General features: G+C 37.0%; 1 protein-coding gene across 1 annotated transcript; it reads left to right on the top strand.

The window, feature by feature from the left end:
- The first annotated feature begins 5073 nt into the window (after positions 1–5073).
- On the top strand, positions 5074–6012 carry LOC118828874 (olfactory receptor 4K14-like). Its single transcript, XM_036735761.1, has one exon. The coding sequence runs from the start codon at positions 5074–5076 to the stop codon at positions 6010–6012; it is 939 nt and encodes a 312-aa protein (XP_036591656.1).
- Positions 6013–15030: the final 9018 nt, after the last annotated feature.

Raw genomic sequence — 15030 nt, 5'->3', positions numbered from 1 at the left:
TTGTGATCCAAAAAGATGCATTTCTACTTTTCTGCATTTAACTATGAAGTTTTTATGTTTTAATATATAATCATTTTTTAAATGTACCTTGTACCACTGAGAAAAAGATATTTTTCTTTCTATTCCTATTCAAGTCCATCCCGATATCTATCATGTCTAAGGTTATATTCATCTCCTTGACTGTTTTGAAAAATTGATTTATCTAGTTCTCAGAAAGATTTAAGTTCCTCACTATTATAGTTTTGTTCTCTATTCTCATCAGTAATTCGTTTAGTATTTACTTTAAAAAACTTGGATGCTATAGTATTTGATGCATATAGGTTTAGCATTGATATTACTTCAATATCTATGGTACTTTTTATCATTATACATTTTCCCTGTTTATCTCTTTTAATTAAATCTACTTTAGCTTTGATTTTGAGATCATGATTGCTATCTCTGATTTTTATTTTTTGCATCAGCTAAAGAATTCAAATTGTTCTTAAATGATGTCTCCTCAATGTATTTTCCAGATCAGTTGTTTTTCCAATGAGGTATTTCATATTTTCTTCTATTTTTCACTCTTTTGACTTTTAAAGATATTCTTTGATGTCTCATGAACTCATTAGCTTCCACTTTCCCAGTTCTAATGTTTAAGGAATTATGTTCTTCCTTGAGATTTTGTACCTCTTTTCCTCCATTTGTTTAATTTTATTTTTTAAGGAACTCTTTTCTTCAGTGAATTTTGGTGCCTCCATTTCCAAGAGTTCCCTTCTTCAATGAATTTTTTGTGCCTCTTATCATTAGGCTTATTTTGTTTTTTAAATGTTATTTTCTTCAGTATTTTTGCATCTTTTATCAAGCTGTTAATTTTTTTTCACAATTTTCTTGCCTCTCTCATTTTGTTTCCCAATTTTGCTCTACTACTTTTACCTCTTTAATTCTTCAAAGAGTTTTTGCTGGCCTTCCATCTACCTAGCATTTTTTCTTGGAGACTTTGCTTGTAGCTATTTTCACACTGTTGTCTTCTTCTAAGTTTACATCTTTGTCTTCCCTGACATTGTAGTAACTTTTTATAGTAAAATTCTTCTTTTTTGTTCACTTTCCCAGCCTATTTCTTCACTTTGAACTTTATGTTAAAGTTGGGGTCCCTCACCTGTTATTGGGGAGATCATGATCATAAGCTTGAGAATTTTTCATGCTACCTTTTCACACCTAGTTCAGTGAGTGAGCATTTTTTGATTTTTCTGAGATGAAATTATCCTTGGAGAGGTGTGGTCACTTCTTTTCTTGTTTGCGCTCTGGTCTTTACCCATGAAAGGCTCCTGCTCTCCTGCAGCCACAAGCACTAGTACTCCTTTTAACCATGGAATTGGAAATTGGCCTTGCTCCTTTGAGACTAATAAAAAGCACTTCTCTCTGACCTGGAACTGTGACCCAGAAGTGCTTGTGGGAAATAGGGTTGCTGACCAGTGCCAGCTGCACTTTATGATAGCAAAGGGTCTTCTGCTGTTTCTTTCTGATCAGTTGTCCAACTCCCTTACTGTTGTACCTGCCTCAAGGCCCATTGCTGGCACTTCTGCCCTGCTCTAGGCCTGCACCCTTCATGGTCTTAGAGACCTCCTCTGTAGACCTTCTAAGTTGTCTTAGGCCACAAAAATGTCTCCATCTCACCTTTTGTTGGCTCTCCTGTCCCAAAATTTGATTCAAGGAGGTATTATTTTAAAGTTTTTTGAAGGGGATGTTTAGAAGGTTTAGCTGGGTCCCAGCTTCTATTTTATCATCTTAGTTCTCTAGGGGTTTTGAGTTAAAGAATTATTGACTCACTTTTGCTACTTCTCTGGGACAAAAATGTTTTATTCTCTGGGGTTTCTCTGGGCCAATAAGTGAACAACAATGTAAGATTTTCATAGTTAATGCACTCAGGCAGGCATTTCCCACTATCTCTGCTTATTTAAAAGTAAACTAGCCCCATAAAATGTGACAGGACGGGATGGTGAGAAAACACTTGCAGTTAGGTTGGTGGAGGAGGAAAATCAATGAAAGTTTTAAGAACTATTTGGTGCTTGAGCTAGGTCTTGAAGGAAAAAGAATTTTTTGAGATGAAAGTGTGGAATGAGCATATTCAGTACATGGGATACAGAAGGGGCATGCTTTCCAAACCCACATTTGGAGGGGAGATGGCTTTTAAAATATTACTTATTTTGGGATTTTCTAGTTAGATAGAGCTCTTCTATTTGGCTTTCAATTTCCTAAGGACTCAGTGCCAGATGCTTCTCCAAATTTGCTGATAATCAAAGATACAAAGAAGACCCAGAGGATCATAATATATGGATTCTTTCCATCAACAGACCTCTTTCACCTAGAATACAGAGAATGAATTCCTGACCAGGGACTATTCCTTGCAGTAAATATATGCTGTGTACCATACTGATGAAGATTCTCTTTCTTATATCAATCTGTCTATATTCTCTTCATTGAACACAGATTTAAACCAGAGGAGGGAGAACAGATTTTGTCACCAAAAAGTGAAGTCTTTAGTGAGGGAGACACTCAATATGGTAAGCCCTTTCTGGTCCTATCTGATTTTCTGCAGTTGTCTCTATTTCTTTCCTGTCTCCCTCTCTTCTCTATTTTAAGGCAATTTAAGTGCATCACCTTTAGATGCTGCTTCTAAATACAATGGGCTCAGAGTTTTCCCCAACTCATGCTGTTTCTAGGAAAATTTAGGTTTTCTTCTCCTATTTTAGTCCAGTAATTCAGCCTTCTATGTAGCCACAGATATGGCTCTCAATCCATTTCAAAGGCTCAAACCTACTACTTCTTCAGAGTCCTCTCTAAGGTTTCATACATGATTATTTTATCAGTTTACTTTATATTAACATTCTGTAGCTTTTAAGGCATAAATAATAGGCAAATCAATGGGATGAATGAATAGAGTTTTCCAGATTAGAGGAGAGTTGGTTTTTGGGTACATTGGCAAAACGGCAACTGAATACAAGTCTGAGTAATAACAGGGAGGGAAACTAAGGGAAGGGGAAAAAAGTCTCAGACAGTTGGCATGATATGGGAACTGAACTCTATAACACTGAGCTCTAGAAATTATAGGTATATACATATTATATATACACAAAATCATAGTATCACATTTATGGAGAAAAACATAGATGTAACCTCAGAGATCATCTAATCCAAACCCCTCATTTTAGATATTAGGAGACTGAGGTCTAGGGAGGATATGTGACTTTCCCAAGGTCACCTTGGTATTAAACAGCAGAAGCATTATTTGAACCCAAATCTTTTGACTGTGACTCAGGCCAGTGCTTTTTCTACTATACCACATTGTTCCTTTAAATATCCTTGATATAGTAATGCAAATAAGAAAACCCATAGCCTTGATTCCATTTCTCCTATTCTCCTAGTTCACTACTTTGTTATATTCATCATTTTTATTCTTTTTTGTAGGGGGTAGGTTGGTTGAATTCACAGAATTATATAGTTAAAACTCTTAGTAAACAGAGAGATCTATCTCTTTTGGGTACAACTGCTTATGGTCTCCAAAAGTAAAAGGAATGGTTGCCTATTTAGTTTTCTTTATTAGGTTTTTAATAAAGCTAATCATAGGAAAGAAGTGAAACAAAGAGAAAGTTAATTGTTAAACTACATGACAGATGACTAGTCAATAAATTCTTGTATAGGACTAGGTACATAGAACATGGAAAATAAGAGGGAAAAGCCAAATTATGTATTCCATCCCCTCTTAGCATAAATGAGGAAACTGAATTGCAGAGGAGGTAAGGGAGCTGTCTAAGGTCACATAGCTAGTTAGTGGTTGAATTGGTACTAGAACCCAGACAGACTAAATAGCTGTCCTGAGTTCTTTCCATATTGCTCTACTAATTCTTGGTATCAGTGTGTAAAAGTTTTTCTTTATAGGGGGATTTTAACATGCTACATAAATGTACGTTATCATAATTGAAACTCAAAAATGTGTCTAGTCTACATATATCCAACATCCTTTCTGATTTCTATACATGCTTCAAGTGGGAACAAGTCTGAATATATTCCACAAAGTGTCATTCATTACGATTAATGGGACAAAGGTCAATCTTGAAAAGGTAAAATCAAAATTAAAAAAAAAGAAGATATAGTATATTTTCAAGTATAAAAATCATGGGAAACAAGCTGGGAAAATATCAAAGGATGTGGCAATGAGAAATCCTGAACAATCATTTTAATGAAAGAATAGAAAAGGTTAATACACTTATGGTACATACACGTTAAGAGCTTTGGAGGGGATTAAAAATAATGCATTTTCACAAATAAGTTAAATGGTCTTTCCCTAATTTATTTTTTGCAACTTACACACAAATAATTTTTCATGCATGATCAATAACTCAATTCAGCTCCATTCCTGAATAATAGTTTTGAGAACTGGAAATGAGGACAATCAGAATTCATAATATAGTGTAGCTACATGAAAAGAGCACTGGACTCATTATCAGGAGATCTGGGCTGCATTGTTTACTAACTTGGAGATATTGAACAAGTTAAGGGTGTTCATTTCTCTAAAATGAGAAAGTAAATACTCTCTAAGGGCTCTTTCAGTTCTAAAATTCTATGATATTGTGTTTTCCTACTTTGAAAAGCCCTTATAAAATACAGATAAGCATTTGCATGTTGAAACAAAGTAATATCTTCTCTTTCTCTCTTTTTCCCTCCCTTACACTCTCCCTCCCTCTCTCTCTCTACTTATCTTTCTCTATCTCTCCTTTTCCTCCTTCTCTCTTTCCTCTCTCTTTGTATTTCTTTCATTATCACTGCTCCCTATTACTCTCCATCGCTTCATGTCCTTCTCCATCTCTCTCTTCTTTATCTCTCTTACTCCTCTTTCCCTTCTGTCTGTGTGTCTATATGGGTGATAGTTCTGAGGTGGAGGAATATTCTTAACAGGCTACATAGGTATCAATATATTTATGTGGGGAGATACTTGTTTGAGAAGCAAAGATTAAAGAATAAACTCTGTTATCCATTTCAACAAAACTGCCATATTCTTACTCTTTCCAGGAAACTTTCTAGTAAATACTGGACTGAATGGATGGAACAAATAATTCTGTGGTGTCAGAATTTTTGCTAATGGGGCTTTGTGACTCTGGGGAGCTGCAGGCCTTCTTGTTTTTATTGTTTTCCATACTTTACTTGATCATCCTTTTGGGCAACATCCTGATTATTCTCTCTGTCATCAGTGATCCTAATCTCCACTTTCCCATGTATTTCTTGTTGGCCAATCTCTCTTTTGTTGACTTGTGGCTTTCCTCAGTGACAACACCAAAAATGATCATGGATTTTCTCAGAGAAAGCAAGACCATCTCCTTTGAAGGTTGCATGTGCCAGATCTTCTTTGGGCATTTTGTTGGAGGGGGCGAGATGGTGCTGCTTGTGGTCATGGCTTATGACCGCTATGTAGCCATATGCAAGCCACTTCACTATACAACCATCATGAGCCAGCAAAGATGCATTTGGCTTGTAGTGATCTCATGGACTTTGGGGTTTGTGCATTCAATGAGTCAACTGGCTGTCATCATGGATTTGCCCTTCTGTGGCCCTAGAGAGATGGACAGCTTTTTTTGTGACCTCCCACTGGTGATTGAGCTTGCATGCGTGGATACCTATGTCCTAGGACTAATGGTGAATGCTGATAGTGGAATCCTTGCCTTGATTTGCTTCTTTCTCTTGTTGATCTCTTACACCCATATCCTACTCACTGTCTATCATCATTCTATGGATGGGGCAGCTAAGGCATTATCCACCTGCAGTGCCCACATTACAGTTGTAGGAATATTCTTTGGACCTTGCATCTTCATCTACCTGTGGCCACTCAACATCACCTCAGTGGACAAGTTTCTTGCAGTGTTTTACACAGTCTTTACACCTCTGTTGAACCCTGCCATATATACCTTGAGAAACAAAGAGATGAAGGTTGCTCTGAGGAAACTGGGAAGTCAGTGTGTGAATATGAAGTGGAATTCTTAGATGTATCTTTTTATTGGAACTCTCATATTGAAATTCCTAATTACTATTAAGGGTAAAACCCTACTTCCAGTCACCAAGGCTTGTAATCCAAGTGTCATCCTTGAGTCCTTATTCTCTCTTACTCTCTGTATCCCAAATATTGCTAAATCCTGTCAATTTTTCCTTTGTAACATTGTTTGTATACACCCCCTTCTCTGATCCTGCCATCACTCTGCTGTAGGCCCTCATTACCGGACTCCTGGACTGTGGTAATAACCATTCAGTCAATAAACGTCTAAGTGTCAATTGAGTGCCAGGCACTGTGTTAATCACTGGGTATAAAATGGAAGAATACAGGCTCTGCTTTCCAGGAGCTCACAGTCTAATTGGGAAGGCACTATGCAAGCAACTATGTACAACCAAGTTATATGCCAGTCAGATCAGAAACATTCAACAGAGGGAAGATAGTAGAGTTAAATCGGTTAATTAAGACTGTATAGAAGGTAGAATATTAGCTGAGACTCAGAGGGAAGAAAGGAAGGAAACCAGGTGACAGAGACGAAGAGGGAGAGCATTCCAGGCATGAGGCTCATGCAGGGAAAATGACCTAAACGAGAAGATGAAATGTCTTGTTAAGCAACTGCAAGGATACCAGGATCACTGGATCAAAATATAGAAGCTGTGAGAGGTAAAAAGTGTAAGAAGACTGTAAAGGTAGAGAAAGGGAATTTGTGAAGGGTTTTGAATGCCAGAGGATTTTATATTTGATCTAGAAATGACAGGGTGTCGATGTTGCTTACTGAGTAGCAGGGTGGTAGTGTTAGACTTGAGCTTTAGAAAGATCACTTTGGCACTTGAGTGGAAGATACATGGAGTAAGAGACTTGTGGCAGGTAGATCCACCTTCAGGCTATTGGAATAGTCCACATGTTATGTTATACCAGTGTGGTGATAGTATTAGAGGATCAAAAAGAGCACATGTGAGAGATTTAATGAAGGCAAAATGGACAACAGATTGCATATGGGGGCAAGAGAGTGAGGAGTTGAGGAGGAATCTTCTTTAGTGAAGACAGCTTATCTTGTCAGTAAGCACCATTTATCTCCTCCCTTTTCCATCCTCTGGGCAAAGCATCCCTAAGTCACATCAGCATCTTTTACCGAATCTCCAAATTTAGCCAAGCAGAGATACTCAATTATCCCTCCATACCAATATTTCCTTGGGACAAATGGGAAGTGATACTAAAAGTACTGAGGGTTTCATCTAGAAAGGTGGAGAATCATCACCGGCTCCTCCTGCTACCAATCACTGGGTACTGTGGAGGGAATGGGATTAACACTTCCTCATATATATATCTATATATATATATATACACACACACACATTTTGTTTTTGCATATGTATATTAACATTTAAAATGTATATAGATATTGCTGTAACTAATAAAAAACAAACTTATTTAAAAGTGTTAATTTATAGGGGTTATTTGTGACTGTATATTTCATGAACCAACAAATATCATCATGTATGGAACCATAATTTTTTGCCTTTATAATTATGTTTTAATACTAAAAAAGATTGGAAATTTCTATTTTAACAAAATCTCTAGTACATAATTCTCCGTAATTCAGGTTAACCTTCATGACTACATGAGATGATTGAGATTTTACTGTATTCAAAGGTGTCCTCAGATGGCATAGACTAGGAAATGAGAATCAGAAGTTTGGGATAGAAAGAGCACTTATCTCAGAGTATTACTAATTGTATGTGAAGCATTATAGTGTAATATAGACAGTTGACCTCAGAGGTAGGAAGACCTGGTTCCTGTCTCATTACATAATGTCTATACGTTCTTGGTCAAGTAAATAAATCTCCTAGTGTTCTGAGTAATTAAGTAAGACTTCAAGTTACAGAAGAAACACTCATGTACATTGCTAGAGGGAGTTCTTTCAAAAGCAATTTTCCATACTTATGAAATCACAAATCTAGTTTAGAGAAAAAGGACCCAAGAAAATAATTTTAAACACTCTGAGGTGTTATTTACATACCTATAAAAATAAGAACACTATAATTATTATTATTAATCTTTGTCAAACAAACAAAACCAGTAATGGAAAAAAAGTGAGCAGAATTAGAACAAATGATAATAACATTCTATAGAGAAAGAGAAATTTAAAAAAACTTTGGGACTCCTACCAATGTAACTATAATCTATATGTCTCAAAAGAATGAAAATGAAACTTCACTTCCACTATACCTGACAGAGAGATGAAATTAAAATGTAGAAAGAGACATTTTTGGGCCATGGATAATGTGGGAATTTCTTTTGTTGAACTATGTACATATGAATTGAGGGATTTGTTTATTTTTTATGCTAAATTTGGAAAGGGAATAGTTTAAGTAAGAGATTGATTAAAAAAATCTATCTTACTTGAAAAATTAAAAAAAATAAATCAAACTGAAGAATATGCACTGGTAAAAATGAAATAAAAAATACAACTCCTCTAATACCCTTGATGATTTAGTAAATGAATTGTACTTGAACTTGAGAATAGACAGAAATCTTGCCCTTAGCCACCAAGGCATGACATTGCTCTACAAAAATGTAAGAACTTTCACCAAAAAGTGCAGATAAAATCAGAAGGAAATAAGTTATCTTGAAAAAAAATCTTTGGAGCAAAGTGCTTGTTAAAAGGTCTAATTTTCTTTTCTTTTTTTAAGTTTTTTTTTATTTTTTAGATTTTTTTATTTTTAGTTTACAACACTCAGTTCTGCATGTTTTTGAGTTCCAAATATTCTTCTCTGCCTTCCCCTCCTTCTCTCCCTAACTCCCAGGGTGGCATGTAGTCTGAGATAGGTTCTCCATATACGTTCCCATTAAACTTATTTAAACAACAGTCAAGTTGTAAAGAAGAATTACGAACAATGGAATGAATCATGAGAAGGAAGAAACAAAACCAAAAAAGAAGAGAAAAAAAATGAGAGCAAATAGTTTGCCTTAATCTGCATTCAGACTCCATAGTTCTTTCTCTGGATGTAGATAGCTCTTTCCATCATGAGTCCTTTGGAGCTGTCTTTGAACCTTGTATTGCTGAGAAGAGCTGAGTCTATTAAAGTTAGCCATCACAGAAACAACATGTCTGTGGTTGCATACAATGTTCTCCTGGTTCTGCTCCTCTCACTCAGCATCACATCATGTAGGTATTTCCAGGTTACTATGAAATCTGTATCTTTCCTATTTCTTATAGCACAAAGGCTAGAGGCACGACTGAAAGTGTGGTGGTACTGCTGCTCCCAGGGCTTCTACACTTTTCTGTCTATTGGTTATTAATTGTTGCTTGTGAAGATAAGGAAAGAGTCTCCTCTTCTGTAATGATTTCTTGCCTCAGTGATGGTCATATGAGGCTGGGATGGAAGCACATCTGGTGGTTTGGCAGACACTACTATTCCCACAACTTTAGATACCACCATCACCATCTCTATACCCCTAGCACTCAGTGAAACTCTCCAAGATTGGCTTTATTTTCTGGCCTGGTTCCCAAGTTATTTTTCAAGCTAAAAACACCCATTTCAAAGTTGAGACAAGGGCAAGGCTACAGAGATTTTTACATCTGACAGACTTTAAGGCTGTATGGAATTATACTCCTGAGGGACAAAAATATACAACCCATATCCTTACATCTAAAAATGGATGTTATATTCTAGTACATAGCATTTAGAATGCACTTAGTATAAAAACACATAGGATACTAAAAACACATGCAAAAATACATTTTGTTTAGAAGTGATTTGGATAAAAAGTATTCAGGAACATTGAAATCTCTTAAATAAAGCCTTTCAGGGGGGCGGAGCCAAGATGGTGACTGGAAAGCAGGGACTTGCCTGAGCTCCCCACCTAGTCCCTCCAAAAACCTATAAAAAATAGCTCTGAACAAATTCTAGAACTGCAGAACCCACAAAATAGCAGAGGGAAGCAGGGATCCATCCCAGGACAGCCTGGATGGTCTCTGGGTGAGGTCTACTGCACACAGAGCTGGGGGTGGCAGGACCAACCAGACCAGGAGCCGAGCGGTACAGGCCCTAGTGCCCTGAATCAGTGAGCTGTGGCAGTTACCAGACTTCTCAACCCACAAACACCAAGGACAAAGTTACCCACAAACACCAAAGAGGAGGTTAGTGGGAAAAGCTGTGGGGGACAGAGTTTGTGGTTCAGCCACTGCCTCAGGGGCAGCGGGGGTGGTACAGCTACAGAACTACAGCAGCAGTTACTTCCAGCCCCAGGCCCATGTGGTGAGAGGAATTAAGTGGTAGATCACAGCAGGAGTGCAGAGCCTGCTTAAGATTTGCATCAGGTCCAGGTTGGTGGTTCTTGAGGAAGGAGCAGTGCTGGTGTGGCAGACATGGCTGTACAGAAATAGCTCTGAAATCAACGGTACATCCCCTCAAGCTTGGAACAAAATACTCCTTGCTCTACAAGCATGGGAACATGGCCAGGCAGTGAAAACACACCCAGATTCAGTCTCAGACTTTGGAATCTTTCTTTGGTGACAGAGAAGACCAAAACATACAGCCAGAAATCAACAAAGTCAAAGAGCCTACATCAAAAGCCTACAAGAAAAACATGAACTGCTCTCAAGGCCATGGAAGAGCTCAAAAAGGAGTTGAAAAAGCAAGTTAGAGAAGTAGAGGAAAAACTGGGATGAGAAATGAGTATGATGCAAGAAAACCATGTAAAACAAGTCAATGACCTGCTAAAGGAGACCCCCTAAAATACTGAAAAATATACTGAAGAAAACAACACCTTAAAAAATAGACTAACTCAAATGGCAAAAGAGCTCCAAAAAGCTAATGAGGAGAAGAATGCCTTGAAAGTGAGAATTAGGCAAATGAAAAAGGAGGTCCAAAACACCACTGAAGAAAATTCTACCTTAAAAATTAGATTGGAGCAAATGGAAGCTTGTGACTTTATGAGAAATCAAGATTTTATAAAACAGAACCAAAGGAATGAAGAAATGGAAGACAATGTGAAAGATCTCATTCAAAAAAGCCACTGACCTGGAAATAGATACAGGAGAGATAATTTAAAAATTATTGGACTACCTGATAACCATGGTCAAAAAACAGCCTAGACTTTCAAGAAATTATCAAGGAGAACTGCCCTGATAGTCTAGAGCCAGAGGGTAAAATAGAAATTGAAAGAATCCACAGATCGCCTCCTCAAAAAGATCCCAAAAAGAAAACTCCTAGGAATATTGTTGCCAGATTTTAGAGCTCCCAGGTCAAGGAGAAAATACTGCAAGCAGCCAGAAAGAAACAATTTGAGTATTGTGGAAAAATAATCAGGATAACACAGGATCTAGCAGCTTCCACATTAAGGGACCAAAGGGCTTGGAATACGATATTCTGGAGGTCATTGGAGCTAGGATAAAAACCAAGAATCGCCTACCCAGCAAAACTGAGTATCATGCTCTGAGGCAAAATGTGGATTTTCAATAAAATAGTGGACTTTCAAGCTTTCTCAGTGAAAAGACCAGAGCTGAATAGAAAATTTGACTTTAAAATAGAAGAATCAAGAGAAGCATGAAAAGGTAAACAAGAAAGAGAAATCACAAGGGACTTAGTAAAGTTGAACTGTTTTGTTTATGTTCCTACATGGAAAGATGATGTATATGATTCATGAGACCTCAGTATCATAGTAGCTGAAAGGAATGTGCATATGTGTGTGTGTGTGTGTGTGTGTGTGTGTGTGTGTGCGTGTATGCATATATATACATATGTATCTATATGTGTATATGGAGGTGTATATATATATATATACATATATATATATATAGAGAGAGAGAGAGAGAGAGAGAAAGAGAGAGAGAGATACAAAGAGGGAGAGAGAGGGTATAGGGTGAATTGAATATGAAGAGATGATATCTAAAAAAATAAAATCAAATTAAGGGATAAGAGAGGAAAATATTTAGAGAGGGAGAAAGGGAGAGATAGAATGGGGTAAATCATCTTGCATAAAAGTGGCAAGAAAAAGCAGTTCTCTAGGAAGGGAAGAGGGGGCGGGTGAGGAGGAATGAGTAAATCTTGCTCTCATCATATTTGACCTGATGAGGGAATACCATACACACTCAATTGGGTATGTTATCCCACAGGAAAGAAGGAGGAAGAAGATAAAAAAGGGGGGATGATAGAAGGGAGGGCAGACGGGGGAGGAGGTAAAAACAAACACTTTCGAAAAAGGACAGGGTCAAGGGAGTAAATTCAGTAAAGGGGGATAGGTTAGGAAGGAGCAAAACATAGTTAATCTTTCACAACATGAGTGTTGTGGAAGGATTTTACATAATGATACATGTGTGGCCTATGTTGAATTGCTTGCCTTCTCAGGGAGGGTAGGTGGGGAGGGAAGAGGGGAGAGAATTTGGAACTCAAAGTTTTAAAAACAGATGTTCATAAACAGCAACAACAAAAAGTTTTTGCATGCAACCTGGAAATAAGATACACAGGCAATGGGGCATAGAAATTTATCTTGCCCTACAAGAGAAGATGGGAAAGGGGGATGGGGGGGAGTGGGGTGAGAGATGGGAGGGCTGATTGGGGAATGGGACAACCAGAATATATGCCATCTTGGAGTCGGTGGGAGGGTAGAAATGGGGAGAAAATTTGTAATTCAAACTCTTGTGAAAATCAATGCTGAAAACTAAATATATTAAATAAATTAAATACAAAAATAAAAAAAATCTCCAGCAACATGAAAAAAATAAAGCCTTTCATAAATCCCTTAAAATAATATTAATTATGTTGTGAATTGCTCATATTTGTTATTTTCAGTTTTTTGCTCAGGTGATTGTAGGGAATTTTTGGACACAAGCTGTCCTGTCTCTAAGTCATACTTGGCATTTGACTGATTACCAATTCATAGGCAGGTCCCCCTGTTGGAAGCAGTCAGTTTGCCTAGTATATAATCTGTTATATACAATCTACTCAATTTTTAGCTGCCATATGTCACAGCATCAAATTGCAATGGAAACTCTCAAATAAAATAATTTTGTTGCCAGAGCCACAACATACAAACTATTTAATTCAATAAAAATTATTAATTACCCACTATAAATAGGGTCCCATTCCTATAGTCACTAGCCTCAAGGATCTTACAATGTAAGTTGGATAAAGGTATATGACATGCTTATAGCAAGTAGAAAGTGATAACCATAGGGGCAGGTAGGTGGCACAGTGAGTAGGGCACTGGTCCTGGAGTCAGGAGAAACTGAGTTCAAATCTGGCCTCAGACATTTGACACACTTACTAGCTGTGTGACCTTGGGCAAGTCACTTAACCCCTTCTGCCCTGCCTTCACCCCTCCAAAAAAAGCGAAGAGCATAAAACACTCTTAATGGTATTATTAGGAATTTTAGAAGAGAAACTCCTCTTTCAACTTTTGGTGATAGGGAGTTATGATCAGGAAAGTCTTTGTAAAGGAGATTGCACCTGAGAGATGCTTTGAAGGAAGAGAAAGATTGTAGCAAATAGGAGATGAGAGGAAGTACATTCCAAGAACAAATACATAAGAAATCATTCAGGGAAAGAACTTCTTAAAATATTCCTTGTTTGGGGGCTTTCTGTTTATTTTCGGTTGTTCTTGGTCTTGAATTTTGAGACATGATTTGCCAGATGATAATCTCAACCTAAGGAGCCTCAGGCATAAAGAAGTCTCAGAGGACTATAGAAGATGAATGTTTTCCACGAACCTTTTGTCCTGCTCAGCACAGAGCATAATGTGGAAAGTTCCATGATTTGCCGCAGGGACTACACAGCTTCCCTGAAGTGAATATAATGTATTTTTATACTAAGCATGATGGTCATTCAAAAAATAATGATCTCTACTAGAAAGACTAGATGCCCATTATTCTCTACAAGCTTGTAATCATATGAGAAATCACTGGCTAAGAGACTGCATGTGGTAAGTCATTTCTATTATTTTTCTACCTCCATAGTTATCTCTCTTCTCTCTTTCTCTCTTACCAGAGACATAGGACAGAGTTTTAGAATATTGAGCATATGGAATGGTACAAAATAGTACAAAAATAAAATCTTAGAAGGGAGAAGAAGAGTTTGGTTCATTTTCCTTTTCTTTGCTTTTTTGACTTTGCTGTTTCCACCTTTTTTGAGGTGGGGGATGAGGGATAATTTTGCTGGTATTCATAGAATTCTAAAATTATTCATGCCATGTAAGATGAACAGACTAATCTCTCTTCAGTAGAACTTACCATGTCTCTCCAGTATTAAGGATGTAGATTCATCTTATAATTTTCCTCATTAAATTTTTAACCAATCTGATTTTAAAGAAAGCAGTGAAAGAGAAGGAGAGGAAATTATTGATCTTTTTGAGAGTAGATTTATTTTGGGTACCCCAACAGGACATAGTGTTTTTGAAAGTACAATATAAGTTCATAGATTCATAGATTTTTAGAGATAGAAGTCCTTAATTTCTTCTATTTCCTTTTTATCTCCACCCTTATATTATGAATAAAGGAATTCAAGCCAAGAGCTGCTAAATGTAATGTAATTATTTAGTAAGAGAGTCAGGACTAGAACTGTGACCAGCTTTACCTCCATCCAAAGGATATTCCAGAGCACCATATTATCTCCCAGTTCTTAATAAATCCTTTGTGATGGTAGCCCCTCCCTAGTGTGCATGTGTGCACCCACATGCATGTGTGTGTTGAAGTGTGTGTGTGTGTGTCAGTGTGTCTGCCTGTGTGTGGGGGGTAGTGGAAGAAAAAAAAAATAAAGAAATTTAAATGACAAATTTCTTATATATTTATAAGGGCAAAGCATGTTGTGCACAACAGATTTGCAGTTTCATGTTCAATTATGTTTTTAAAAAATTATATTATGATATGGAAATGCTTGTTTTATTACATAAATTAAAAAATACATTTAAAAATGAAATAAAATAAGTTTTTTTAGTTTTACTTAATCCTTTGTACCTGGAAAGTGCTGTATAAACTAAAGGAAAAGAAATTCTCTTCCAGTTATTACTCGTTT

The sequence above is a fragment of the Trichosurus vulpecula genome, chromosome 8, assembly GCF_011100635.1.
Source record: "Trichosurus vulpecula isolate mTriVul1 chromosome 8, mTriVul1.pri, whole genome shotgun sequence".
Lineage (NCBI taxonomy): Eukaryota > Metazoa > Chordata > Mammalia > Diprotodontia > Phalangeridae > Trichosurus > Trichosurus vulpecula.
Note: the sequence above shows the minus strand (reverse complement) of the source record. Positions and strands in the feature narration are given on the sequence as shown.